At 42.6% G+C, this 27,140-nt stretch overlaps 1 protein-coding gene across 1 annotated transcript; it reads left to right on the top strand.

Annotated features, from left to right (window-relative positions):
- Window positions 1–10: 10 nt before the first annotated feature.
- Window positions 11–25,857, top strand: iffo1b (intermediate filament family orphan 1b). The gene is made up of 9 exons (XM_042308576.1): window positions 11–1,469; window positions 6,696–6,756; window positions 16,503–16,598; window positions 19,485–19,625; window positions 19,735–19,922; window positions 20,118–20,244; window positions 20,740–20,835; window positions 22,922–23,052; window positions 23,342–25,857. The coding sequence occupies exons 1-9, from the start codon at window positions 466–468 to the stop codon at window positions 23,448–23,450; spliced, it is 1,953 nt and encodes a 650-aa protein (XP_042164510.1). The 5' UTR covers window positions 11–465; the 3' UTR covers window positions 23,451–25,857.
- The last annotated feature ends 1,283 nt before the right edge of the window (window positions 25,858–27,140 follow it).

Below are 27,140 nucleotides of genomic sequence, written 5' to 3' on the forward strand. Positions count from 1 at the left end.
TCTCCAAATCCCGCAGCACTTGTTGTGTCTTCTTGTGGTCATTTTGGAGCCAGATAAGCTTTGACGAACGACACTGGATTTATTTTTAATACATTAGTGATTTGCAGGATTTAACAGTACTTTCTCTCATATAGCCTATATACCAAAACATTACTTTTCTGAAATACATTTGAGTGTTGTCGCCTGCGCATAGCCGTCGGACTGGCCTATTCGGCATTGTTTTTTGGGGCGACTGTTATCCAGCATAATAGCGAGACAGAGGAAGAGAGAAGGGCACTTATTCCACGAGCCTCTTTAGCTCGAACGGACATAAATCGAGGATAACATTCGTAATTACAACCATTTACGCAACCAGATAAAGGTGGAGAGTCACGGATACGTCTGGTATCCAACAACAAGTCAACCTTCAGCCTATCATTATTTTATTTTGGTGATCTTATACCGAGAAAATTACCGTCCGTGTTCATGCCAGATCTGCAGCGCTTTAGTTTTCCATACCATAGCATGAATCCTTTGTTAGAGGCGAACTCGCTTCTCCAACATCAACAGCAGCAGAACCAAGGAGGACAGAGTCATCCGGATTCCCCCTCAGGCCTTCTGCCCGAATCAGTCTTCGGCTCGCTCGACCCGACGTCTTTCTTCCTGGGCGACCATCCCGGACTGGGCTCGGAGACTCAGCCAGGGTTCGATTTCACCACACCCTCACAAGCTTACCTGCATCTAAACCACTCTTATCACCGGTCTGTGCCCCAACCTCCTGCAGCGATGGCCCTGAGGAACGACCTAGGCTCCAATATCAGTGTCCTAAAGACTCTGAACTTACGGTTCCGATGCTTTCTGGCCAAAGTGCATGAACTTGAGCGAAGGAATAAGATTTTGGAGAAACAACTACAACAGGCGTTGGATGCGAAGAACAGCTGTGATGGGGGTTGTTCTGAAAGCGCTAGACGGGCCCATACCCAAGAAACAGGTGTACAGACCGGGTTTGTGGGAACTATCCCTCTCAGGCCCGGGTCACTCCCGTTCCAAAACACCAACAACTCCGCGAGACGACCCACTACCCTCTTCACACCTGCCCTCAACACTGTCTTCACGCTTGAGTCCAAGAACAAAGCTGAAACAAACCCCACCGAACCGAATCAGAATCCGACCATCACGATAAGCCAATCAACCCCGACAATCGACTCTCCAGCCGGGTCCAATTCAATCACCAACGGGAAAACGGTTTTTAGTACAGGCACTGGAACCCCCACCAACCCGCCTCCCCGGTTCCTCCCCGGTACTATCTGGTCCTACAACCATACCCGCAAGCTCGGTTCTGGCGTGGAGACGCGCGTCACCAGCCCCGGTGTGTCCTGGGTCCAGCCGGACGGGGTCGGGGTCCAGATTGATACCATTACCCCGGAGATCAGAGCCCTGTACAACGTCCTGGCCAAAGTCAAGAGGGAGAGAGACGAGTACAAACGCAGGTAAATAGGATCAACCTTTGTTGATTTATTCACCAACGTAAGGCCTAATTAATGTGTGTGTCTGACTGGTGTAAAGGCGCATGGGGACCTAGAGTTGTGATTAAACGTCTCTTGGTAAAAGTCAGTTGATGTAACTTAGTGAAACTATAATAGGCCTACATGTATTATTTTGCTCATGCTACTTGGGTGAAGTGAAAGGCCCTGTTACAACAGATGGCCTCTGAGAGCAGCTGTGTCCTGCCTGTGTTCTGTCTATTTCTGCCACAGCCCACACCATTCTTATTGCTAGAGATGCAAAGGGCAGCTGGGGGAAATACCAAACATTATCAGACCATAACTGACTCAGAATGAAGTCATGTAACTGAGATCCAACACAGGAAGGCTCTGTTTCAACAATCACACCAATGCTTTTGAAGTTCAAAGATTTTGAACTCTTGAGTTTGCCACTAGCTTGTGGACACCAGACCTAGGTTGAATATATATGAGGTATGCTTGATTTAGCTGTTTGTACTTTTGGGATTACTGTGTTGATTTTGTACTTTTGGGATTATTCCATTGGAACCAGGCAAACTATATAAATCAAGCACAGCTCAAGTATTTGAAGATTTGACTTATGGTTTGGCTTGGAGAAGGAATATCTGCTTAGTGCCCCTTTAGAAAAAAGGGTAATGGGCCAAACACAGTGACAGGAATCTGATACAGAGACCATAGTGCACCTCTGCACGTTTGAAATGGTTGCAGTTTGTATTCTATGACAGAACTAGAACCCGGACCACTGAGTTGTGGCACTAGTAACAGCAGGGCTGTGGCTTCGATTCACGCTGCACAGGTCACATAGACATGGTCTATACTGAAGGACCATATGTTGATTTGGATAAATATATCTCAGCGACAATGCCATACCCAATGAATGTAAGGTGATAGACAAGCATGTATGTCCCATTAGGAAGGCTGGGTAGGGTCAGGGATTGGTTTGTGATCTGGAGGACCTGTGACAAGTGTGGGTTTGTGGCTGTTTTGTTTGTTTATTGTGATTTCATGAGGCATGTGACCTTACTGCCACCTCCAAGTGAGTCAAGTCCAGGCTTGTTTCACCTTCAGACATCCATATATCTGATAGCATCCGTACTGCACAGTCATTGATGTGATTTAGGCCTCCAGTGAAGTGAAAGAATGTTATCTCTGTCATGAGTCTGTTGTTGTAGTAATGCAGTTAAATCTACCTGCAGGCAACATGTAGAGAGAGGGAAACCCACAGGACTATTAATTCACTTCAAGAAGGTAGTTTCAGTATAAGATACACCCCCTTCCCTCCCTCTCCTCCACTCCTCTTCCCCTGCCCTGTCCCTTGTTCTCTTCATCTATCCATTCATATTGCTATTCATTGCTCCCACTCTCATTGGCTAGATCTCTCATACCCCTCCAGTGGTGGAAAAAGTACCCAATTGTCATACTTGATTTAAAGTAAAGATACCTTAATAGAAAATGACTCAAGTAAAAGTGAAAGTCACCCAGTAAAATACTACTTGAGTAAAAGTAAAAAAATATTTGGTTCTAAATGTTCTTAAATATCAAAAATAAAAGTATAAATAATTAAAAATTCCTTATATATGGCACAATTGTTCATGTTTTTAAAATGTACAGATAGCCAGGGGCACACTCCAACACTCAGATATCATTCAGAAACCAATTATTTGTGTTCAGTGAGTCTGCCAGATCAAAGACAGTAGAGATGACCAGGGATGATCTCTTGATAAGTGCATGAATTGGACCATTATCATGGCCTGCTAAGCATTCAAAATGTAACAAGTACTTTTGGGTGTCCGGGGAAAATGTATGGAATAAAAAGTACATACATTTTGTTTAGGAATGTAGTGAAGTAAAAGTTACCCCAGAAAACTACTTAAGTAGTACTTTAAAGTATTTTTACATAAGTACTTACACCACTGTGCCCTCTTACTGTCTCCTCCCTTATTTTCCTGACGTGCTCTGTCCTGTATTATCATCCCCCCTTCACCTGTCTCTGTCTCTCTCTGTGTCTGTCTGTCTGTGTCTGTCTCTGTCTCTCTCTGTGTCTGTCTGTGTCTGTCTCTGTCTCTGTGTCTGTCTGTGTCTGTCTGTCTCTGTGTCTGTCTCTGTGTCTGTCTCTGTGTCTGTCTGTCTGTCTCTGTGTCTGTCTGTCTCTGTCTCTCTCTGTGTCTGTCTGTCTGTGTCTGTCTCTGTGTCTGTCTGTCTGTGTCTGTCTGTCTGTGTCTCTCTCTGTGTCTGTCTGTCTGTGTCTGTCTGTCTGTCTCTGTGTCTGTCTGTCTCTGTCTGTCTCTGTGTCTGTCTCTGTGTCTGTCTGTCTGTCTCTGTCTCTCTCTGTGTCTGTCTCTGTGTCTGTCTCTGTGTCTGTCTAAGGCTTTCTCTTTCTCTCTCTCTCTCTCTCTCATTTCAAATAAAATGCAGCTTTATTGGCATGGGAAACATGTTTACATTGCCAAGGCAAGTGAGATAAACAGTAAACAAAAGTGAGGACATAAAAGAATGTTAACAAGAACTATTAGAAATTAACAGTAAACATTGCACTCACAAAGGTTTGACATTTTTTTAATGTGTTATACTGTATTATCAGCTATGTACAGTGTTATATCAATGTGTATATGGTTGTAGTATGAATAGTAGGGGAAGATAAATCAACATAAATATTAGTGGTATTTAAAATGTTATTCGTGCTGAACTTATTGCCCTTTTCTCATGGCAACGGGCCCCTTGCTGCTGTGATGGCACACTGCAGTATTTCTCCTAACAGATATGAGAGTTTGATTAGTTTTCAAATTCTTTGTGGGTCTGTGTGATCTGTGGGAAATATGTGTCTCTAATATGGTCATACATTTGGCAGGAGGTTAGGAAGTGCAGCTCAGTTTCCACCTAATTTTGTGGGCAGTGAGCACATAGCCAGGTCTGCCTATCGGGGTCTCTGTCAATAGCAAGGCTATGCTCACTGAGTCTGTACATTTTGGGTCAGTCACAGTGGTCAGGTATTCTGCCACTGTGTACACTCTGTTTAGGGCCAGATAGCATTCCAATTTTTTTTCTTTTTTGGTTGATTCTTTCCAGTGTGTCAAATAGTTATCTTTTTGTTTTCTCTTATTTGGTTGGGTCTAATTGTGTTTCTATTCTGGGGCTCTGTGGGGTCTGTTTGTGTTTGTGAACAGAGCCACAGAACCAGCTGGCTGAGGGGACTCTTCTCTAGGTACATCTCTCTGTAGGTGAGGGCTTTGTGGTGGAATGTGTGGGCATCGTTTCCTTTTAGGTGTTTGTAGAATTTAACAGCTCTTTTCTGCACTTTGATAACTAGCAGGTGTAGTCATAATTCTGTTCTGCATGCATTGTTTGGTGCTTTGCGTTGTACACAAAGTATATTTTTTCAGAATTCTGCAGGCAGAGTCTCAATTGGGTGTTTGTCCCGTTTTGTATTTTTTTGCTCTTGGTTCTTTGTTAAACGACTGAAAAGGTTGGAGAAGTGTTTTATCCACACATCTCCATTTTGGATAGATAGCTCTTTGTGTTGTTTGTTTAGTGTGTTCCAATTTTCCCAGAAGTGATTTGATTGTATGGATTCTTCAATCACATTGAGCTGATTTCTGAAATGCTGTTCCTTATTTTTTCTTGGTGTATTTCTGTATTATTTTAGTTTCACCATCGTGAAGGCGTAAGGTTTTCTGGGTCTCTGTTTTTGGTTGGATAGGTTTCTCAATTTCTTAGGTTTTTGCGTTCTTCATCAAACCATTTCTCATTGTCATTAGTTTTCTTAGCTATTCTGCTTGAATTTAAATTTGATATGTTAGCTGATAGGTCAAATATAGTGTCCAGGAAGTTGTCTAGGAGGGATTGGATTTGTTGTTGGCCAAAAGTTTTTTGGTTTCTACACTACCCTCCTTCTATCTATAGCATTTCTTAAAAGCATGCAGTTTCTTCAGCTTCAATGTCTCGGTTGAGTGTTGCTCTGTTCAAGAAGATAGTGATTTTGCTGTGATCTGATAGGGGTGTCAGTGGGATGACTGTGATCGTTCCGAGAGACACTGGGTTGCGCTCGGTGATAAGGTAGTCTACAGTACTACTGCCAAGAGATGAGCTGTTGGTGTACCTACCGTAGTAGGAGTCCCCTCGAAGCCTACCATTGACTATGTCTAGACCCAGCATGCAACAGAGCTGTAGGAGTTGTGACCCGTTTTTGTTGGTTGTTTTGTCATACTTGTGTCTAGGGGGCATATTGGGGAGGGAATGCTGTCACCTCCAAGTAGGTGTTTGTCTCCATGTCTGCTAAGAGTGTCGGTTCTGGCTTTAGGTCGCCTCAGACTAGTACATGTCTCTGGGCCTGGAAATGGTTGATCTCCCCCTCTAGGATGGAGAAGGTGTCATCATTAATGTGTGGGGAGATATAGGTACCACACAGGACTACCATTTTCTTTGAGATCATTTCCCTATTTATTTCCAACCAGATGTGAAATGTTCCTGTTTTAATTAATTGATTGGAGTGGGTTAGGTTATGTCTGATCTCCACTTCTCTCCATCTCTCACTCTCTCTCGCGCACTCTCCACTGCCAGCTCCAGTCTCCTTTCCTCAACCCCCTTCCCCCACATATCTTTCTCCCTCTCTCTCTTCCTAACTGCATGCGGCCATGCGCCTTCCCCTCCACCTAGTATCTGCAATGCGGTATACTCTGCACGGCAGGCTGTGATTGCTGGAAAAGGGAGGTGGCTTCCAAAGAGAGCTCAGCTCATCTTTCCCTCGCTCTCTCCCTCTCCCTCACTCTCACCTTACCCATCTATCTCAATCACAACAGTGTGCACAATGGCACAAAAACGTCTCTCTGTACACCATATAACCTCCTATTTGTTTTAAGAGCAGTTTGGTAAAGGCTCCGACATGTTGCAGTATTGTGCATTTTAAGCAGCAATTCTATAAATGGCAGTGCTGTGCAGTGGGGTCTGTGTGGTGTGTTGAGTCACTGAATCAGCCATCGTAGTTCTAACATGTCAACTGTACAGGCTTTCAATGAGATTACTGTTCACTAGATGGATGGTGCTGTCTGACACTGGGGCCCAGATTCATGGACCAGGGGGGTCTCTCACACACACACACACATACCACACACCACACACAGTTAATAGTTATTAGTTATTATTATGATGTTGCCATTTTACTGTGTAATTTACTTCACATGACTTTTTGTTGTGTAGGTGGGAGGAGGAGTACACTGTCAGAGTGGACATGCAGCAGAAGATGGAAGACCTACAGGAGGTAACACTGTGTGTGTGTGTGTGTGTGCCTGGCCTCTCTTAATGATTGATACATAGGGGGTAAATGTATCCCCTCTTTCTGTTACACTTGTTCTCTGTTGATTTGCAGGGATAAGAACAAAACCATGTCAGAATATCAAACATGACAACAAGACATTACATTGAAATGTTTAGGAGCTCAATGCTTGTAGACACAAAGGCCCTCCACACTGATCTATACACTAACTTAGGGCGCAGGGCCAGAGGCGCAGTGTTGTGTCTGAGGTTCTGGCGGTGTTGACACATTTGACATTGCCCTGATGCATACCAAACAACCTAATACAATTGCTTGTGTGAAACAGCTTGGTTGAATAGTGTGCAAGCCACTAACCAAATATAGTATGTTTATAAACAGCTAACATAATTGTACTGTAGGCTATGTATACATCCCTAACCTACTAGTTAGATGCTCCTCCCATGACGTTCGTCATACGTGTTATAGAAAGCAGCTGACAGTCATGATCAGACAGCTAAATGGTTAACTATTTGAGGAACGGGTGGAGCTACTTACACACATTCAGCATGATTGAATTACAGCAACAATATCAACTCCCCAAAATGGCCCCGTTGGTCCCTGTCAGAGTGAGTTACTTAATCTGAAAGTCATTTGTACGTCCTACTTCCAAATTGTATTGGTCACATACTAGAGGTCGACCGATTATGATTTTTCAACGCCGATACCGATACCGATTATTGGAGGACCCCAATTTTTTTTTTTACAAATGTATTTGTAATAATGACAATTACAACAATACTGAATTAACACTTATTTTAACTTAATATAATACATCAATAAAATCAATTTAGCCTCAAGTAGATAATGAAACATGTTCAATTTGGTTTAAATAATGCAAAAACAAAGTGTTGGAGAAGAACGTAAAAGTGCAATATGTGCTATGTAAGAAAGCTAACGTTTCAGTTCCTTGCTCAGAACATATGAAAGCTGGTGGTTCCTTTTAACATGAGTCTTCAATATTCCCAGGTAAGAAGTTTTAGGTTGTAGTTATTATAGGACTATTTCCCTCTATACCATTTGTATTTCATTAACCTTTGACTATTGGATGCACTTTAGTATTGCCAGTGTAACAGTATAGCTTCCGTCCCTCTCCTCACTCCTCCCTGGGCTCGAACCAGCAACACAACAATAACAGCCACCACATCGAAGCAGCGTTACCCATGCAGAGCAAGGGAAACAACCACCCCAAGGCTCAGAGCGAGTGAAGTTTGAAACGCTATTAGCGCGCGCTAACTAGCCAGCCATTTCACTTCGGTTACACCAGCCTCATCTCGGGAGTTGATAGGTTTGAAGTCATAAACAGCGCAATGCTTGACGCACAACGAAAACCTGCTGGCAAAACGCACGAAAGTGCTGTTTGAATGAATGTTTATGCGCCTGCTTCTGCCTACCACCGCTCAGTCAGATACTTAGTTAGCTACTTGTATGCTTGTATGCTCAGTTAGATTATATGCAACACAGGACACGCTAGATAATATCTAGTAATATCATCAACCATGTGTAGTTAACTAGTGATTATGATTGATTGTTTGTTATAAGATAAGTTTAATGCTAGCTAGCAACATACCTTGGCTTACTGCATTTGCGTAACAGGCAGTCTCCTTGTGGATTGCAACGAGAAAGAGACAGGTCGTTATTGCGTTGGACTAGTTAACTGTAAGGTTGCAAGATTGAATCCCCCGAACTGACAATGTGAAAATCTGTCTTTCTGCCCCTGAACGAGGCAGTTAACCCACCGTTCCTAGGCCGTCATTGAAAATAAGAATGTGTTCTTAACTGACTTGTCTTGTTAAATAAAGATTAAATAAAGGTGTAAAAAAAAAATCGTCAAATTGGCGCCCAAAAATATCGATTTCCGATTGTTATGAAAACTTGAAATCATGCCCTAATTAATCGGCCATTCCAATTAACCGGTTTACCTCTATCACATACACATTAAGCAGATGTTATTGTGGGTGTAGCGAAATGCTTGTATTCCTAGCTCCAACAGTGCAGTAATATCTAACAATTCACACAAATCTAAAATAAAAGAATGGAGTTATGAAAATATACACTACCGGTCAAAAGTTTAAGAACACCTACTCATTCAAGGGTTTTTCTTTATTTTTACTATTTTCTACATTGTTGAATAATAGTGAAGACATCAAAACTATGAAATAACACATATGGAATCATGTCGTAATCAAAAAAGTGTTAAACAAATCAAAATATATTTTAAATAGCCATCCTTTGCCTTGATGACAGCTTTGCACACTCTTGGTGAGGCAGGTCCTCACCAGACATCAACGGCAACAACGTTGCCTATGGGCGCAAACCGACCTTCGCTGGACCAGACAGGACTGGCAAAAAGTGCTCTTAACTGACAAGTCGCGGTTTTGTCTCACCAGGAGTGATGGTCGGAGTCGCGTTTATCGTCGAAGGAATGAGCAATACACCGAAGCCTGTACTCTGGAGCGGGATCGATTTGGAGGTGGAGGGTCTGGCGGTGTGTCACAGCATCATTGGACTGAGCTTGTTGTCGTTGCAGGCAATCTCAATGCTGTGCGTTACAGGGAAGACATCCTCCTCCCTCATGTGGTACCCTTCCTACAGGCTCATCCGACATGACCTTCCAGCATGACAATGGCACAAGCCATACTGCTCGTTCTGTGCATGATTTCTTGCAAGACAGAAATGTCAGTGTTTTGCCATGGCCAGCGAAGAGCCCGGATCTCAATCCCATTGAGCACGTCTGGGACCTGTTGGATCGGAATTGTCCGGGAACTTGCAGGTGCCTTGGTGGAAGAGTGGGCTAACATCGCACAGCAAGAACTGTCAAATATGGTGCAGTCCATGAGGAGGAGATGCACTGCAGTACTTAATTCAGCTGGTGGCCACACCAGTTACTGACTGTTACTTTTGATTTAGACCCCCCCCCCCTTTGTTCAGGGACACATTATTACATTTCTGTTAGTCACATGTCTGTGGAACTTGTTCAGTTTATGTCTCAGTTGTTGAACTGGAAGGCCAAAAAGATAATCAAGGACATCAACCACCCGAGCCACTGCCTGTTCACCCCGCTATCATTCTGACCTCGCCTTCTGGATGACAGTGGGGTGAACAGGCCATGGCTCGGGTGGTTGATGTCCTTGAAGTGCGGGCAGTGAGCGTCGGTGGCACTGTGTTATCCTCAAAGCGGATGAAGAAGGTGTTTAGCTTATCCGGGAGCAAGATGTCGGTGTCCTCGACGTGGCTGGTTTTCCCTTTGTATTCCGTGATTGTCTGTAGACCTTGCCACATACGTCAAGTTGCAGTAGCAGTGGTCGAGTGTTTTTTAGCAGCACGAGTACCACAGTCAATGTGTTGATAGAACTTCGGAAGTGTTTTCCTCCAATTTGCTTTGTTAAAATCCCCAGCTACAATAAATGCAGCCTCAGGATATGTGACTTGAGGGGGAATGCACACGACTGTGACTATAACTGAAGAGAATTCTCTTGGGAGGTAATACGGTCTGCATTTGATTGTAAGGTATTCTAGGTCGGGTGAACAAAAGGACTTGAGTTTCTGTACATTATCACAATCACACCATGAGTAGTTAATCATGAAACATACACCCCTGCGTTTCTTCTTCACGGAGAGTTCTTTATTCCTGTCTGCGCAATGTACTGAGAACGTAGCTGGCTGTATGGACAGGGAAAGTATATCCAGAGAGAGCCTTGATTCCGTGAAACAGAGTATGTTACAGTCCCTGATGTCTCTCTGGAGGAGATCCTTGCCCTGAGCTTGTCTACTTTATTGTCCAGAGACTAAACATTAGCGAGTAATATACTCGGAAGTGGTGGATGGTGTGTACGCCTCCTCAGTCAGACTAGAAGTCTACTCTTCTCTGCCCACGGCGTCTTGTAGCAGTCCCTGGGATAAGATCAATTGCCCTGGGGGTTATGAACAAAGGATCCAATTCGGGAAAGTCGTATTCCTGGTCGTAAATGCTGATGAGTTACCGCCGCTCTGATATTCAAAAGTTCTTTCCGTTTGTAAGAAATAACACCAAAAAAACAAATGACTGCAATGTTGCTTAGGAGCTAGAAGCAGAGCTGCCATGTCTGTCGGCGCCATCTTGCCATCAGTAAGCATATGCTGAGCCAGGTGGGGCTCTGGTTTCTCACATTTGTTGTGTGTGTGTGTGGATGTGTGAGGATGCAACTGCAGGGGACATCTACCTAACCCAGTTAGACCGGCTTTGTTGAGCCAACAGGAGACCACATGGCATGCAGCAAAGTCCCACTTTACATTAAACTATCCATGCAGAACAATGTACAAGATACAAAAAGAAACACCCGGCACAGACACAATCAACTTTTATGTGAAGACATATCTTAGGAAGAAGTTCTGCAAAATATTATGGCTAGTAGTTTACGGAATCAAATACTTCAGAGAAAAGATGGAGAAGGCAGCAGGGTAGCCTAGTGGTTAGAGCGTTGGACTAGTAACCGGAAGGTTGCAAGTTCAAATCCCCGAGCTGACAAGGTACAAATCTGTCGTTCTGCCCCTGAACAGGCAGTTAACCCACTGTTCCTAGGCCGTCATTGAAAATAAGAATTTGTTCTTAACTGACTTGCCTAGTTAAATAACGGTCAAATAAAAATTAGATCAACAATATGATCCAAGGCACTTGTGAGATTAAGTAGGCAGGGTTGTCAATGTATAATCTGTGTATGTACTGTATGTTTGTGTGTTGTACTTTGGATTTGTAGTAAGACTTAGGGTAAGAACATCTATCCTTACACTGTAAAGAATATATAATCATCATGGACAGATTATAGTGTTGTACTTTGGATTTGAAGTGCATTTGAGTTAAGATTTATAAAGACAAGATATGATGTGACAGTTTGGCCCTACCCTGAGTTGGTCAATATAGAATGTTTTACTGTTTGGCCCTACCCTGAGTTGGTCAATATAGAATGTTTTACTGTTTGGCCCTACTGTAAATTGGTCAATATAGAATGTTTTACTGTTTGCCCCTACTGTAAATTGGTCAATATAGAATGTTTTACTGTTTGGCCCTACCATGAGTTGGTCAATATAGAATGTTTTACTGTTTGGCCCTACCCTGAGTTGGTCAATATAGAATGTTTTACTGTTTGGCCCTACTGTAAATTGGTCAATATAGAATGTTTTACTGTTTGGCCCTACTGTAAATTGGTCAATATAGAATATTTTACTGTTTGGCCCTACTGTAAATTGGTCAATATAGAATGTTTTACTGTTTGGCCCTACTGTAAATTGGTCAATATAGAATGTTTTACTGTTTGGCCCTACTGTAAATTGGTCAATATAGAATATTTTACTGTTTGGCCCTACTGTAAATTGGTCAATATAGAATATTTTACTGTTTGGCCCTACTGTAAATTGGTCAATATAGAATGTTTTACTGTTTGGCCCTACTGTAAATTGGTCAATATAGAATGTTTTACTGTTTGGCCCTACTGTAAATTGGTCAATATAGAATATTTTACTGTTTGGCCCTACTGTAAATTGGTCAATATAGAATGTTTTACTGTTTGGCCCTACTGTAAATTGGTCAATATAGAATGTTTTACTGTTTGGCCCTACCCTGAGTTGGTCAATATAGAATGTTTTACTGTTTGGCCCTACCCTGAGTTGGTCAATATAGAATGTTTTACTGTTTGGCCCTACCCTGAGATGGTCAATATAGAATGTTTTACTGTTTGGCCCTACCCTGAGATGGTCAATATAGAATGTTTTACTGTTTGGCCCTACCCTGAGTTGGTCAATATAGAATGTTTTACTGTTTGTCCCTACTGTAAATTGGTCAATATAGAATGTTTTACTGTTTGACCCCACCCTGAGTTGGTCAATATAGAATGTTTTACTGTTTGTCCCTACTGTAAATTGGTCAATATAGAATGTTTTACTGTTTGTCCCTACTGTAAATTGGTCAATATAGAATGTTTTACTGTTTGGCCCTATCCTGAGTTGGTCAATATAGAATGTTTTACTGTTTGGCCCTACCCTGACTTGGTCAATATAGAATGTTTTACTGTTTGGCCCTACCCTGACTTGGTCAATATAGAATGTTTTACTGTTTGGCCCTACTGTAAATTGGTCAATATAGAATGTTTTACTGTTTGGCCCTACCCTGAGTTGGTCAATATAGAATGTTTTACTGTTTGTCCCTACCCTGAGATGGTCAATATATAATGTTTTACTGTTTGTCCCTACCCTGAGATGGTCAATATAGAATATTTTACTGTTTGGCCCTACCCTGAGATGGTCAATATAGAATGTTTTACTGTTTGGCCCTACCCTGAGTTGGTCAATATAGAATGTTTTACTGTTTGGCCCTACCCTGAGATGGTCAATATAGAATGTTTTACTGTTTGGCCCTACCCTGAGATGGTCAATATAGAATGTTTTACTGTTTGGCCCTACCCTGAGATGGTTAATATAGAATGTTTTACTGTTTGGCCCTACTGTAAATTGGTCAATATAGAATGTTTTACTGTTTGACCCCACCCTGAGTTGGTCAATATAGAATGTTTTACTGTTTGTCCCTACTGTAAATTGGTCAATATAGAATGTTTTACTGTTTGTCCCTACTGTAAATTGGTCAATATAGAATGTTTTACTGTTTGGCCCTACCCTGAGTTGGTCAATATAGAATGTTTTACTGTTTGGCCCTACCCTGACTTGGTCAATATAGAATGTTTTACTGTTTGGCCCTACCCTGACTTGGTCAATATAGAATGTTTTACTGTTTGGCCCTACTGTAAATTGGTCAATATAGAATGTTTTACTGTTTGGCCCTACCCTGAGTTGGTCAATATAGAATGTTTTACTGTTTGTCCCTACCCTGAGATGGTCAATATATAATGTTTTACTGTTTGTCCCTACCCTGAGATGGTCAATATAGAATGTTTTACTGTTTGGCCCTACCCTGAGATGGTCAATATAGAATGTTTTACTGTTTGGCCCTACCCTGAGTTGGTCAATATAGAATGTTTTACTGTTTGGCCCTACCCTGAGTTGGTCAATATAGAATGTTTTACTGTTTGGCCCTACTGTAAATTGGTCAATATAGAATGTTTTACTGTTTGCCCCTACTGTAAATTGGTCAATATAGAATGTTTTACTGTTTGGCCCTACCATGAGTTGGTCAATATAGAATGTTTTACTGTTTGGCCCTACCCTGAGTTGGTCAATATAGAATGTTTTACTGTTTGGCCCTACTGTAAATTGGTCAATATAGAATGTTTTACTGTTTGGCCCTACTGTAAATTGGTCAATATAGAATATTTTACTGTTTGGCCCTACTGTAAATTGGTCAATATAGAATGTTTTACTGTTTGGCCCTACTGTAAATTGGTCAATATAGAATGTTTTACTGTTTGGCCCTACTGTAAATTGGTCAATATAGAATATTTTACTGTTTGGCCCTACTGTAAATTGGTCAATATAGAATATTTTACTGTTTGGCCCTACTGTAAATTGGTCAATATAGAATGTTTTACTGTTTGGCCCTACTGTAAATTGGTCAATATAGAATGTTTTACTGTTTGGCCCTACTGTAAATTGGTCAATATAGAATGTTTTACTGTTTGGCCCTACTGTAAATTGGTCAATATAGAATATTTTACTGTTTGGCCCTACTGTAAATTGGTCAATATAGAATGTTTTACTGTTTGGCCCTACTGTAAATTGGTCAATATAGAATGTTTTACTGTTTGGCCCTACCCTGAGTTGGTCAATATAGAATGTTTTACTGTTTGGCCCTACCCTGAGTTGGTCAATATAGAATGTTTTACTGTTTGGCCCTACCCTGAGATGGTCAATATAGAATGTTTTACTGTTTGGCCCTACCCTGAGACGGTCAATATAGAATGTTTTACTGTTTGGCCCTACCCTGAGTTGGTCAATATAGAATATTTTACTGTTTGGCCCTACTGTAAATTGGTCAATATAGAATGTTTTACTGTTTGACCCTACCCTGAGTTGGTCAATATAGAATGTTTTACTGTTTGTCCCTACTGTAAATTGGTCAATATAGAATGTTTTACTGTTTGACCCCACCCTGAGTTGGTCAATATAGAATGTTTTACTGTTTGTCCCTACTGTAAATTGGTCAATATAGAATGTTTTACTGTTTGTCCCTACTGTAAATTGGTCAATATAGAATGTTTTACTGTTTGGCCCTATCCTGAGTTGGTCAATATAGAATGTTTTACTGTTTGGCCCTACCCTGACTTGGTCAATATAGAATGTTTTACTGTTTGGCCCTACCCTGACTTGGTCAATATAGAATGTTTTACTGTTTGGCCCTACTGTAAATTGGTCAATATAGAATGTTTTACTGTTTGGCCCTACCCTGAGTTGTTCAATATAGAATGTTTTACTGTTTGTCCCTACCCTGAGATGGTCAATATATAATGTTTTACTGTTTGTCCCTACCCTGAGATGGTCAATATAGAATATTTTACTGTTTGGCCCTACCCTGAGATGGTCAATATAGAATGTTTTACTGTTTGGCCCTACCCTGAGTTGGTCAATATAGAATGTTTTACTGTTTGGCCCTACCCTGAGTTGGTCAATATAGAATGTTTTACTGTTTGGCCCTACAGTAAATTGGTCAATATAGAATGTTTTACTGTTTGGCCCTACTGTAAATTGGTCAATATAGAATGTTTTACTGTTTGGCCCTACTGTAAATTGGTCAATATAGAATGTTTTACTGTTTGGCCCTACTGTAAATTGGTCAATATAGAATGTTTTACTGTTTGGCCCTACCCTGAGTTGGTCAATATAGAATGTTTTACTGTTTGGCCCTACCCTGAGATGGTCAATATAGAATATTTTACTGTTTGGCCCTACCCTGAGATGGTCAATATAGAATGTTTTACTGTTTGGCCCTACCCTGAGATGGTCAATATAGAATGTTTTACTGTTTGGCCCTACCCTGAGATGGTTAATATAGAATGTTTTACTGTTTGGCCCTACCCTGAGTTGGTCAATATAGAATGTTTTACTGTTTGGCCCTACCCTGAGTTGGTCAATATAGAATGTTTTACTGTTTGGCCCTACCCTGAGTTGGTCAATATAGAATGTTTTACTGTTTGGCCCTACCCTGAGTTGGTCAATATAGAATGTTTTACTGTTTGGCCCTACCCTGAGTTGGTCAATATAGAATGTTTTACTGTTTGGCCCTACCCTGAGTTGGTCAATATAGAATGCTTTACTGTTTGGCCCTACCCTGAGATGGTCAATATAGAATGTTTTACTGTTTGGCCCTACCCTGAGATGGTCAATATAGAATGTTTTACTGTTTGGCCCTACCCTGAGATGGTCAATATAGAATGTTTTACTGTTTGGCCCTACCCTGAGATGGTCAATATAGAATGTTTTACTGTTTGGCCCTACCCTGAGATGGTTAATATAGAATGTTTTACTGTTTGGCCCTACCCTGAGTTGGTCAATATAGAATGTTTTACTTTTTGGCCCTACCCTGAGATGGTTAATATACTGTATAATCTGGTCTTTTCCAGAAAGTAGGGGCTGAGCTGGTTTGCAGGATGTGTGTGAGTGGTGGTGTTGTGTGTGTCTGTGTTCGTGTTCGTGCAGGCGTGCGTGCGTCTGTGTGCGCATGTACCTGTGTGCATGGACATGCATCTCATGATTATGTGTGTTTTTGTTTGTAGGACCTCCAGGAGAGTGAGGGCTGTCAGGATGAGTTGGCTGTCAGAGTGCAGCAGCTGAAGGCTGAACTGGTGCTCTTCAAAGGCCTCATGAGCAACGTGAGTCTACATCTACAAAGTTCCTCTCAATTTGCACCTTCTCTTATCCAATCCAATTGTATTGGTCACATACACATGGTTAGCAGATGTTATTGCGAGTGTAGTGAAATGCTTATGCTTCTAGATCCGATAGTGCAGCAGTATCTAACAGGTCATATCTAACAATTCCACAACAAATCCTAATACACAGTCTAGTAAAGTAATGGGATGAGAATACATAAGTATAAAATATGTGGATGCGCAGTGACAGAGTGGCTAAGATGCAATAGATAGTAAAGAATAGATAGTGAAGGATACAATATATACATATGAGATGAGTAATGCGAGATGTAAACACTCTTAAAGTGGCATTATTAAAGTGACTAGTGTTCCATTTATTAAAGTGGCCAATGATATCAAGTCTGTAGGTAGACAGCCGCCTCTCTGTGGTAGTGGTGGCTGTTTAATAATCTGATGACCTTGAGATAGAAGCTGTTTTTCAATCTCTCTGTCCCAGCTTTGATGCACCTGTACTGACCTCGCCTTCTGGATGGAAGCAGGGTGAACAAGTAGAGGCTCAGGTGGTTATTGTCCTTGATGATCTTTTTGCCTTCCTGTGACATCGGGTGTCGTAGGTGTCCTGGAGGGCAGGTAGTTTGCCCCCGGTGATGTGTTGTGCAGACCGCATCACCCACTGGAGAGCCCTGCGGTTGTGGGGGGTGCAGTTGCCGTACCAGGCGGTGATACAGCCCGACAGGATGCTCTCGTTTGTGCACCTGTAAAAGTTATTGAGGGTTTTTGGTGACAAGCCCAATTTTTTCAGCTTCCTGAGGTTGAAGAGGCGATGTTGCACCTTCTTCACCACACTGTCTGTGTGGGTGGACCATTTCAGTTTGTCGGTAATATGTATACCGAGGAACTTAAAACTTTCCACCTTCTCCACTGCTGTCCTGTCGATGTGGATAGGGGGGTGCTCCCTTTGCTGTTTCCTGAAGTCCACAATCATCTCTTTCATTTTGTTGACGTTGAGTGAGAGGTTATTTTCCTGGCACCACACTCCCAGAGCCCTCACCTCCTCCCTGTAGGCTACCTCGTCGTTGTTGGTAATCAAGCCTACCGCTGTAGTGTTGTCTGCAAACTTGATGATTGAGTTGGAAGCGTGCATGGCCACGCAGTCATGGGTGAACAGGGAGTACAGGAGAGGGCTGAGAACGCACCCTTGTGGGGCCCCAGTGTTGAGGATCAATGGAGTGGAGATGTTGTTTCCTACCTTCACCACCTGGGGGCGGCCCGTCAGGAAGTCCAGGACCCAGTTGCACAGGTCGGGGTTGACACCCAGGGTCTCGAGCTTAATGATGAGTTTGGAGGGTATTATGGAGTTGAATGCTGAGTTGTAGTCAATGAACAGCATTCTTACATAGGTATTCCTCTTATCCAGATGTGATTTTGCAGTGTGATGGTGATTGCATCGTCTGTGGCCCTATTGGGGCGGTAAGCAAATGGGAGTGGGTCTAGGGTATCAGGTAGGGTGGAGGTGATATGATCCTTGACTAGTCTCTTAAAGCACTTCATGATGACAGACGTGAGTGCTACGGGGCGATAGTCATTAAGTTCAGTTACCTTAGCTTTCTTGGGAACAGGAACAATGGTGGCCATCTTGAAGCATGTGGTGACAGCAGACTGGGATAGGGATTGATTGAATATGTCCATAAATACACCAGCCAGCTGGTCTACTCATGCTCTGAGGACGCGGCTAGGGATGCCGTCTGGGCCAGCAGCCTAGCGAGTGTTAACTCGTTTAAATGTTTTGCTCACATCGGCCACGGAGAAGGAGAGCCCACAGTCTTTGGGAGCAGGCCGTGTCGGTGGCACTGTATTGTCCTCAAAATGCACAAAGAAGTTGTTTCATTTGTCTGGGAGCAAGAAGTCGATGTCCGCGACGGGGTTGGTTTTCTTTTTGTAATCCATGATTGTCTGTAGACCCTGCCACATACGTCTCGTGTTTGAGCCGTTGAATTACAACTCCACTTTGTCTCTATACTGACTCTTTGCTTGTTTGATTGCCTTACGGAGGGAATAACTGCACTGTTTGTATTTGGCCATGTTTCCAGTCGCCTTGTCATGATTAAATGCGGTGTACATGCTTTCAGTTTTGCGTGAATGCTGCCATCAATCCACGGTTTCTGGTTAGGGAAGGTTTTAATAGTCCCAGTGGGTACAACATCTCCTATACACTTCCTTATAAACTCGCTCACCGAGTCAGCGTATACGTCAATGTTATTGTCTGAGGCTACCTTGAACATATCCCAGTCGATGTGATCGAAGCAATCTTGAAGCGTGGAATCCGATTGGTCAGACCAGCTTTGGATAGACCTAAGCGCGGACGCCCCCTGTTTTAGTTTCTGACTATAGGAGGGGAGCAACAAGATGGAGTCATGGTCAGATTTTCCAAAAGGAGGGCAGGGGAGGGCCTTGTATGCATCGCGGAAGTTAGAGTAACAGTGGTTGAGTGTGTTACTCGCTCATGTACTGCAATCGACTGCTAACAATGTAAGAAATAATGCATAAAAAAACAAAATACTGCACAGTTTCCTAAGGACTTGAAGTGAAGCTGCCATCTCTATTAGCGCCATCTCATGTTGCCATTCACACCTAACAGAACCATCATCAACAACTGGTATACATCTTTCTCCTATATACACACACAGCCTCATACTGTCCTGATCTGACTGCACACAAACCATCTACTCATCGATGACCGTTTTCACCCTCAATATTGTCTGGTTCATTCTCCTGTCCCACTGGGTCCCCCAGTCTGTTTCTCACACTCTACACAGAGATTACTCCTGGTCTGGTTAGGATGATAACTGTTACTAGGAGACCGTAACCATCTCTCTTTCTGTGTAGAACATGTCTGATCTGGACAGTAAGATCCAGGAGAAGGCCATGAAGGTGGACATGGACATCTGTAGACGCATCGACATCACGGCTCGCCTGTGTGACTTGGCCCAGCAGAGGAACTGTGAGGATGTCATCCAGATGTATCAGGTAGTCTGTCTGTCTTTCTGTCTGACAGTGTCTGTCTGTGTCAGTCTGTCTGTGTCTCTCTCTCTCTGTCTATCTGTTTGTCTGTCTAAGTCTCTCTTTCCACTCCTAGGTCCCTAACACCCAGTCTGCCATCAACTGTCGCCCCCGGAAACAGACCCCGCTGTCCGTCAACAGTAGTGAGGGTGATGAGACTATCAGCACCTCGGAGAGCGATGGGGGCCTGCCCAGAGAGGAGGACCTCTGTGGCTCGTCAGCCAATCAGATCAATGAGGAAATGCAGAGGATGCTCAACCAGCTGTGAGTAACATTACAGGACTGGTGTTTGTTACATATATAGTTTCTCTTATCAGGCTTCTACAGGTACAACCAGCTTCTACACTGTCAATACTCTACCATAGTAAAGGTATTAGACTGATAAGAAGGAAGCTTCCATGTGCATTTTCTCCAGAGGCCAAACAAACGTTAATAAACAAACATTTGTGTGTGTTGCAGGCGGGAGTGTGAGTTTGAAGATGACTGTGACAGCTTGGCCTGGGAGGAGACAGAGGAGACTCTGCTGCTGTGGGAGGACTTCCCAGGATGCACTCTGGCTCCAGAGACCACCCACCAGCCAGGAGAGGTATGGTGCGCTTTAGAATGTTGATGTTTAGGTGTTCCATAGTAACTCTATGGGGTAACTAATGTTAGAGCCTTGGAAGTAATACCTTCAACCTCTCATAAGTACACATTGATGACATAATGCAATACCTTTGTCCAAGTAGTTATATTGTTTTAATGATTTGTATGGATATCTTTATGCAGAGGCTACACAACATTACATAGACATTTATCAGGAGTTTCTGTATTCACAGTTACTCAGATTATAGCATTGTCAATTTGTATTTTCCAGGAAATTATTTTGAATAGAGCTAGAGCACTTCCATTTTTTTCCATTCCCCTCTCTCTGTCTTCCCCTCTCCTTCCTTCCTTCCTTCCTTCCTTCCTTCCTTCCTTCCTTCCTTCCTTCCTTCCTTCCTTCCTTCCTTCCTTCCTTCCTTCCTTCCTTCCTTCCTTCCTTCCTTCCTTCCTTCCTTCCTTCTCTCCCTCCTTCCTTCCTTCTCTCTCGCCCTCTCAGCAAGAAGACCAGTGTCTGGAGAAGGTGATTAATGACACTGAGGACTTATTCAAATCCAGGGAGAAAGAATACCAAGAGACCATCGACCAGATTGAGGTGTGGAGGGGGGGTCTAGGGCTATGTTAATGTTTGACAGTGTGTTTCTCCCCAGTATGACTCGGCTACAGCTAAGAGTGATGTGTTTCTCCTCAGTATGACTTGTCTACAGCTAAGAGTGATGTGTTTCTCCCCAGTATGACTTGGCTACAGCTAAGAGTGATGTGTTTCTCCCCAGTATGACTTGTCTACAGCTAAGAGTGATGTGTTTCTCCCCAGTATGACTCGGCTACAGCTAAGAGTGATGTGTTTCTCCCCAGTATGACTTGTCTACAGCTAAGAGTGATGTGTTTCTCCCCAGTATGACTCGGCTACAGCTAAGAGTGATGTGTTTCTCCCCAGTATGACTCGGCTACAGCTAAGTGTGATGTGTTTCTCCCCAGTATGACTCGGCTACAGCTAAGAGTGATGTGTTTCTCCACAGTATGACTTGGCTACAGCTAAGAGTGATGTGTTTCTCCCCAGTATGACTTGGCTACAGCTAAGAGTGATGTGTTTCTCCCCAGTATGACTTGGCTACAGCTAAGAGTGATGTGTTTCTCCCCAGTATGACTCGGCTACAGCTAAGAGTGATGTGTTTCTCCCCAGTATGACTCGGCTACAGCTAAGAGTGATGTGTTTCTCCCCAGTATGACTCGGCTACAGCTAAGAGTGATGTGTTTCTCCCCAGTATGACTCGGCTACAGCTAAGAGTGATGTGTTTCTCCCCAGTATGACTCGGCTACAGCTAAGAGTGATGTGTTTCTCCCCAGTATGACTTGGCTACAGCTAAGAGTGATGTGTTTCTCCCCAGTATGACTTGTCTACAGCTAAGAGTGATGTGTTTCTCCCCAGTATGACTCGGCTACAGCTAAGAGTGATGTGTTTCTCCCCAGTATGACTCGGCTACAGCTAAGTGTGATGTGTTTCTCCCCAGTATGACTCGGCTACAGCTAAGAGTGATGTGTTTCTCCACAGTATGACTTGGCTACAGCTAAGAGTGATGTGTTTCTCCCAGTATGACTTGGCTACAGCTAAGAGTGATGTGTTTCTCCCCAGTATGACTTGGCTACAGCTAAGAGTGATGTGTTTCTCCCCAGTATGACTCGGCTACAGCTAAGAGTGATGTGTTTCTCCCCAGTATGACTCGGCTACAGCTAAGAGTGATGTGTTTCTCCCCAGTATGACTTGGCTACAGCTAAGAGTGATGTGTTTCTCCCCAGTATGACTCGGCTATAAGATGTGTTTCTCCCCAGTATGACTTGGCTACAGCTAAGAGTGATGTGTTTCTCCCCAGTATGACTCGGCTAGCTAAGAGTGATGTGTTTCTCCCCAGTATGACTTGGCTACAGCTAAGAGTGATGTGTTTCTCCCCAGTATGACTTGGCTGCTAAGAGTGATGTGTTTCTCCCCAGTATGACTCGGCTACAGCTAAGAGTGATGTGTTTCTCCCCAGTATGACTTGGCTACAGCTAAGAGTGATGTGTTTCTCCCCAGTATGACTTGGCTACAGCTAAGAGTGATGTGTTTCTCCCCAGTATGACTTGGCTACAGCTAAGAGTGATGTGTTTCTCCCCAGTATGACTTGGCTACAGCTAAGTGTGATGTGTTTCTCCCCAGTATGACTCGGCTACAGCTAAGAGTGATGTGTTTCTCCACAGTATGACTTGGCTAGCTATGACTCCACAGGCTTGGCTACAGCTAAGAGTGATGTGTTTCTCCCCAGTATGACTTGGCTACAGCTAAGAGTGATGTGTTTCTCCCCAGTATGACTCGGCTAGTAAGAGTGATGTGTTTCTCCCCAGTATGACTACAGCTAAGAGTGATGTGTTTCTCCCCAGTATGACTTGATGCTCCCCAGTACAGCTAAGAGTGATGTGTTTCTCCCCAGTATGACTTGGCTACAGCTAAGAGTGATGTGTTTCTCCCCAGTATGACTTGGCTATGACTTGGCTACAGCTAAGAGTGATGTGTTTCTCCCCAGTATGACTTGGCTACAGCTAAGAGTGATGTGTTTCTCCCCAGTATGACTTGGCTACAGCTAAGAGTGATGTGTTTCTCCCCAGTATGACTTGGCTACAGCTAAGAGTGATGTGTTTCTCCCCAGTATGACTTGGCTACAGCTAAGAGTGATATGAACCGTCACCTACATGAATACATGGAGATGTGTTCTATGAAGAGAGGCCTGGATGTGCAGATGGAGACCTGCAGGAGACTCATCACCCAGAGTGGGGACAGGTACACTCACTCCCTCACTCTCTGCCACCGGCACTCACTTCTCTCTCTCATGGTTTCTCTTTGGCTCACTTTTAATGACCTACAGTAGTTTACAGTAATCTGTACATTTTCTTTGACCATGTTGTAAACCCATTCTTATGCCTACTGTATACCTGTTATTGTCTAAATGATGCATTCCCTCTAAAATGGTCTTCTTTCTCTCTCCCTCTCTTTCTCTCTCTGGCTCTACCTCTTTCTCTCTCGCTCTTTCTCTCTCTTTCTCTCGCTCTCTTGCTCGCTCTCTTTATAGTAAGCCTGGCTCTCCTGTGGCTGTGGCTGGTGAGGAGAGTGTTGACCAGGCTGAGAAGGAAGGGACAACAGCGTTGCCTCCTCTCTCCAACTCTCCTCCCAGATCATGACCTATCAAGACCAGCTCCATCACATGACCGTCATTCCATCCAACCACAGCACCACTCAACACTCTGCCGTCACTATAGCAACGCCATGTTTACATTCTAACCACTAGATTAGTCTATTTTTAATTTTCTTCAAGCTATCTTCATTCACAAGCCTCAATATAGGAACGTGGCAGATCAATCTGTTTTAGCAAGGGTGTAGTGTTGTGTTTCCAACAGCTTTTAGTCCCCTCTACTGGAAAGTGGTATTACTAGCACCATGAAAGTCTGTACATAAGAACCCACTGTTTAACAGAGCAAAGGTAACGAGGTAATGGATTGAAATACACAACTTGAATTGAGAATACCTCATAGAAACATATGAGCAATATTTGAATGAACTCATATGAGTTGTAGGCTAGCGTGTACTCTTAAGGTAGTTGTTGGTACTACAGAGAACCATGGTATTAACTCCTATAGCATGATCCATTTCCACGCAGCCATAATGATAAACACACCACACCAAAACATTCATGTCAGGCTAGCATAGCAGATCATTCTAACAGTGTGCTGTACTGTTGCAACATTATGAGTGTTGTTTTCAAACTCACCTAGAAGTATAACACAGTAAATATAAGCCTTAGGGTGTGTTCGTAAAATCACTGGAGTGCCAGAGTGCGCTCTGGGCGTTCGTAAATTCAAAGCGTTGTCAGATTGTCTGTTCGTAAATTCGGAGTGTTTCGCTCTGGGGGAGGAGTTAGGGTTGATCCGAGCCTTCTGACCTCACAACGGCAGTCAAGCACCCAAGCTAACTGCCTAAAGTTAGCTAGCTTGCTAGCTTCTTCCAGACAAAAATGAGAGAACACCGCACTCTGGCCATTTTACTCATTCTAGCAGAGCTGGTTAGGCTGTTTTTGTTATCCAGAGTGTTGGTGACTGTAACTGTGATGCTGGAAACAATTTCATTACGCTTTTTTTGCCTACGTTTACTGACACCGGCCATATTCAATGTGTGTTGAGCGTTAGTAAATTCATCAGATAAGCGTGATCTGAAATCGGACTAGATAGCCAGAGAAAATTTACAAAGCAAAGCCCAGTTGGCAAGAGAGAGAAACTCCAGATGAATCACTTTATTAGCAACAAAACAGAAATATAACGTTACTGTACTGTATCATAGTTATTCAAACGGACTAAAATAATATCAAATCACACATTTTATCAAGACATCTACACTTCATTCATGTTTCAATGAATACTAGAAAAAAGTCAAATAGTAAACTAAACTCTAAGATGCAGTCACTCAGATGGCGACAATGATATCCCTGTGTGTGATTCTGAACTCACATTTTGAAACAAAAGCCTGCCCGTCTCTCTGCCCTTTTGTTGACACCAGACAGGTTGTCATGGTAACATTATTTTACCGTCCTGTTTCACTTACCTGGTATTTACTAAGGAATTATTGGATAACATTGTGTAACATTGTATTCTTTCTTCAACACAACTGGTACTAAATGTTACATAGTGGTGCTTGTTTCACTGAATCCCAAAGACCCCCAAAAGTAGTTTTATTGTAATTATAATGTAATACCATTTTACTGTGTCGAGTAAAGCTAGAACACATAATGATCTGGGACCAGGCTAGTCATAGGCTCTGTGTCGGCTCTATATGTGGTAGTGCAGTGTGAATAGTGTAAATACTCTGTTAAAGCTGATCTGAGGTCAGCTCTGGGGCCTTGCCCTGATCTCTGTGTGTCTCTGTCACTGACACAGGGAGAGGGATACATATGACAAAGGGCATTGACACCCAAGTGTTGTTACACCTACGAGCTGTATTGCATACTAATGTTTTGTTTAGTTTCCAGCAGCAGAGAGCAGAGGAAGGCCCTGCTACTCTGTCCTCCAGCAGGGAGATAGGTAGGCTCGGATATGAGAAGTTCGATAGGAGAGATTTGTTTATCTGTTCTGTACTCTCTATTTCTATGTGCTGTAGTCTGATCTGGTTGGTAAGGACTCAAATGCATCAGTAGTATTGTATCAGAGAGAAATGGAAGATTGATGAACAGGCTATAAAAGACAATGTCCACAGATGAACAAATAGACAGACAGATGAATGTACAGTACAGATAGATTGACAGATTAATGAATCGATGGATAGAATGATGACCTGCTGAGATAATTTATGTTTGCTACTTGAGTGTCAAAGCAACTGAAAACAAGCAATCTGAATTAACTTTGAGAAATATTGCTGAAACATTGTTATAGAAGTACTAAATACTGATGCTGAAAAGCTATCTGACACGGTGCTTGATATGATCTAACCTATTTTTGAGCTTAAAAGTTAGCCGTTTATAAAGAAAGAGCAAAGCAAATATGTATATTCAATAATACAGCAGTAACAGCAGTAATAACAATATTTAATGTAACAGAAGAATAAGAATGATATGTACAGATGTAGGATCTTAATTTGATCACTTTTGTTGCTGAGATTATTCCTGTTCTAAAAAGGCTTCTAAAGTTTGTAATTTCCACTTTGAAATTTCAGACTTGATTTTCCCTAATGAAAAATGCATCAAACCCTACAAAATTGGCCATTAATTATAATCCACGTAATAAATCACATTTCCTGTTGCTGCAGAATTTTTTCCTGCTGTAGCAAACTGGCTCAAATTAATATTCTACATCTGTAATAATTCGAACTCGTACACGTCACGAATGTAAACAATTATTGAAGGAAAACTTATTTTATTTTCTCCACTTGTCAATTCATGTTTGTAGATGTGGCAAAATAGTGAAATTGTTAGAGCTGAGGAGTAGATTTCCTCTCTGTTAATTCAACATACACTATGTTATTATACAGTAGAATGTAGATGTACAATACATTTTTGTTCCTCTTCCTTGACATTGAAATATGCATTACTTTGAGCATAAAACACTCGCTTACCTCAGATTAACAATATTTAATAACTCTCTACTTTGAGTATTAAACACTCTCTTACCTCAGATAAACAATATTTAATAACTCAATAATAGAACACAAGGATTCCTTCACAAATACTATCTCTTTATCAACAACCAAATGGAGGCTTCAGTTTAGTTCATTTCATTTGTGTTTCTTTCTTTTTCTTGTTTGATGAGGAAGATGTTTAATCAGGTGCCGTCTGCTGGTCACACCTCAATATTCTACTATTGTAGAAGGGTTTCCAAGGCTTTCTCTGAACGATTATATAGGTTGTGAAGAACAGGTTTTGGAACCATGAAAAAATGATATGCATGTCTTAAGCTATGTATTGGTTATGCCATTCCTTGGGCGTTTCTCCTGACCACATGACCTAGGTCCTAGACCTGACCACATGACCTAGGTCCTAGACCTGGGTATTCAACTCTTACACTACAAGATCCGGAGCCTGCTGCTTTTCTGTTCTACCTGATTTACTAATTCCACCACCTGGTGTCCCAGGTCTACATCAGTCCCTGATTAGAGGGGAACCTGGTGTCCCAGGTCTACATCAGTCCCTGATTAGAGGGGAACCTGGTGTCCCAGGTCTACATCAGTCCCTGATTAGAGGGGAACCTGGTGTCCCAGGTCTACATCAGTCCCTGATTAGAGGGGAACCTGGTGTCCCAGGTCTACATCAGTCCCTGATTAGAGGGGAACCTGGTGTCCCAGGTCTACATCAGTCCCTGATTAGAGGGGAACCTGGTGTCCCAGGTCTA

Source organism: Oncorhynchus tshawytscha, linkage group LG03 (assembly GCF_018296145.1).
Source record: "Oncorhynchus tshawytscha isolate Ot180627B linkage group LG03, Otsh_v2.0, whole genome shotgun sequence".
NCBI lineage: Eukaryota > Metazoa > Chordata > Actinopteri > Salmoniformes > Salmonidae > Oncorhynchus > Oncorhynchus tshawytscha.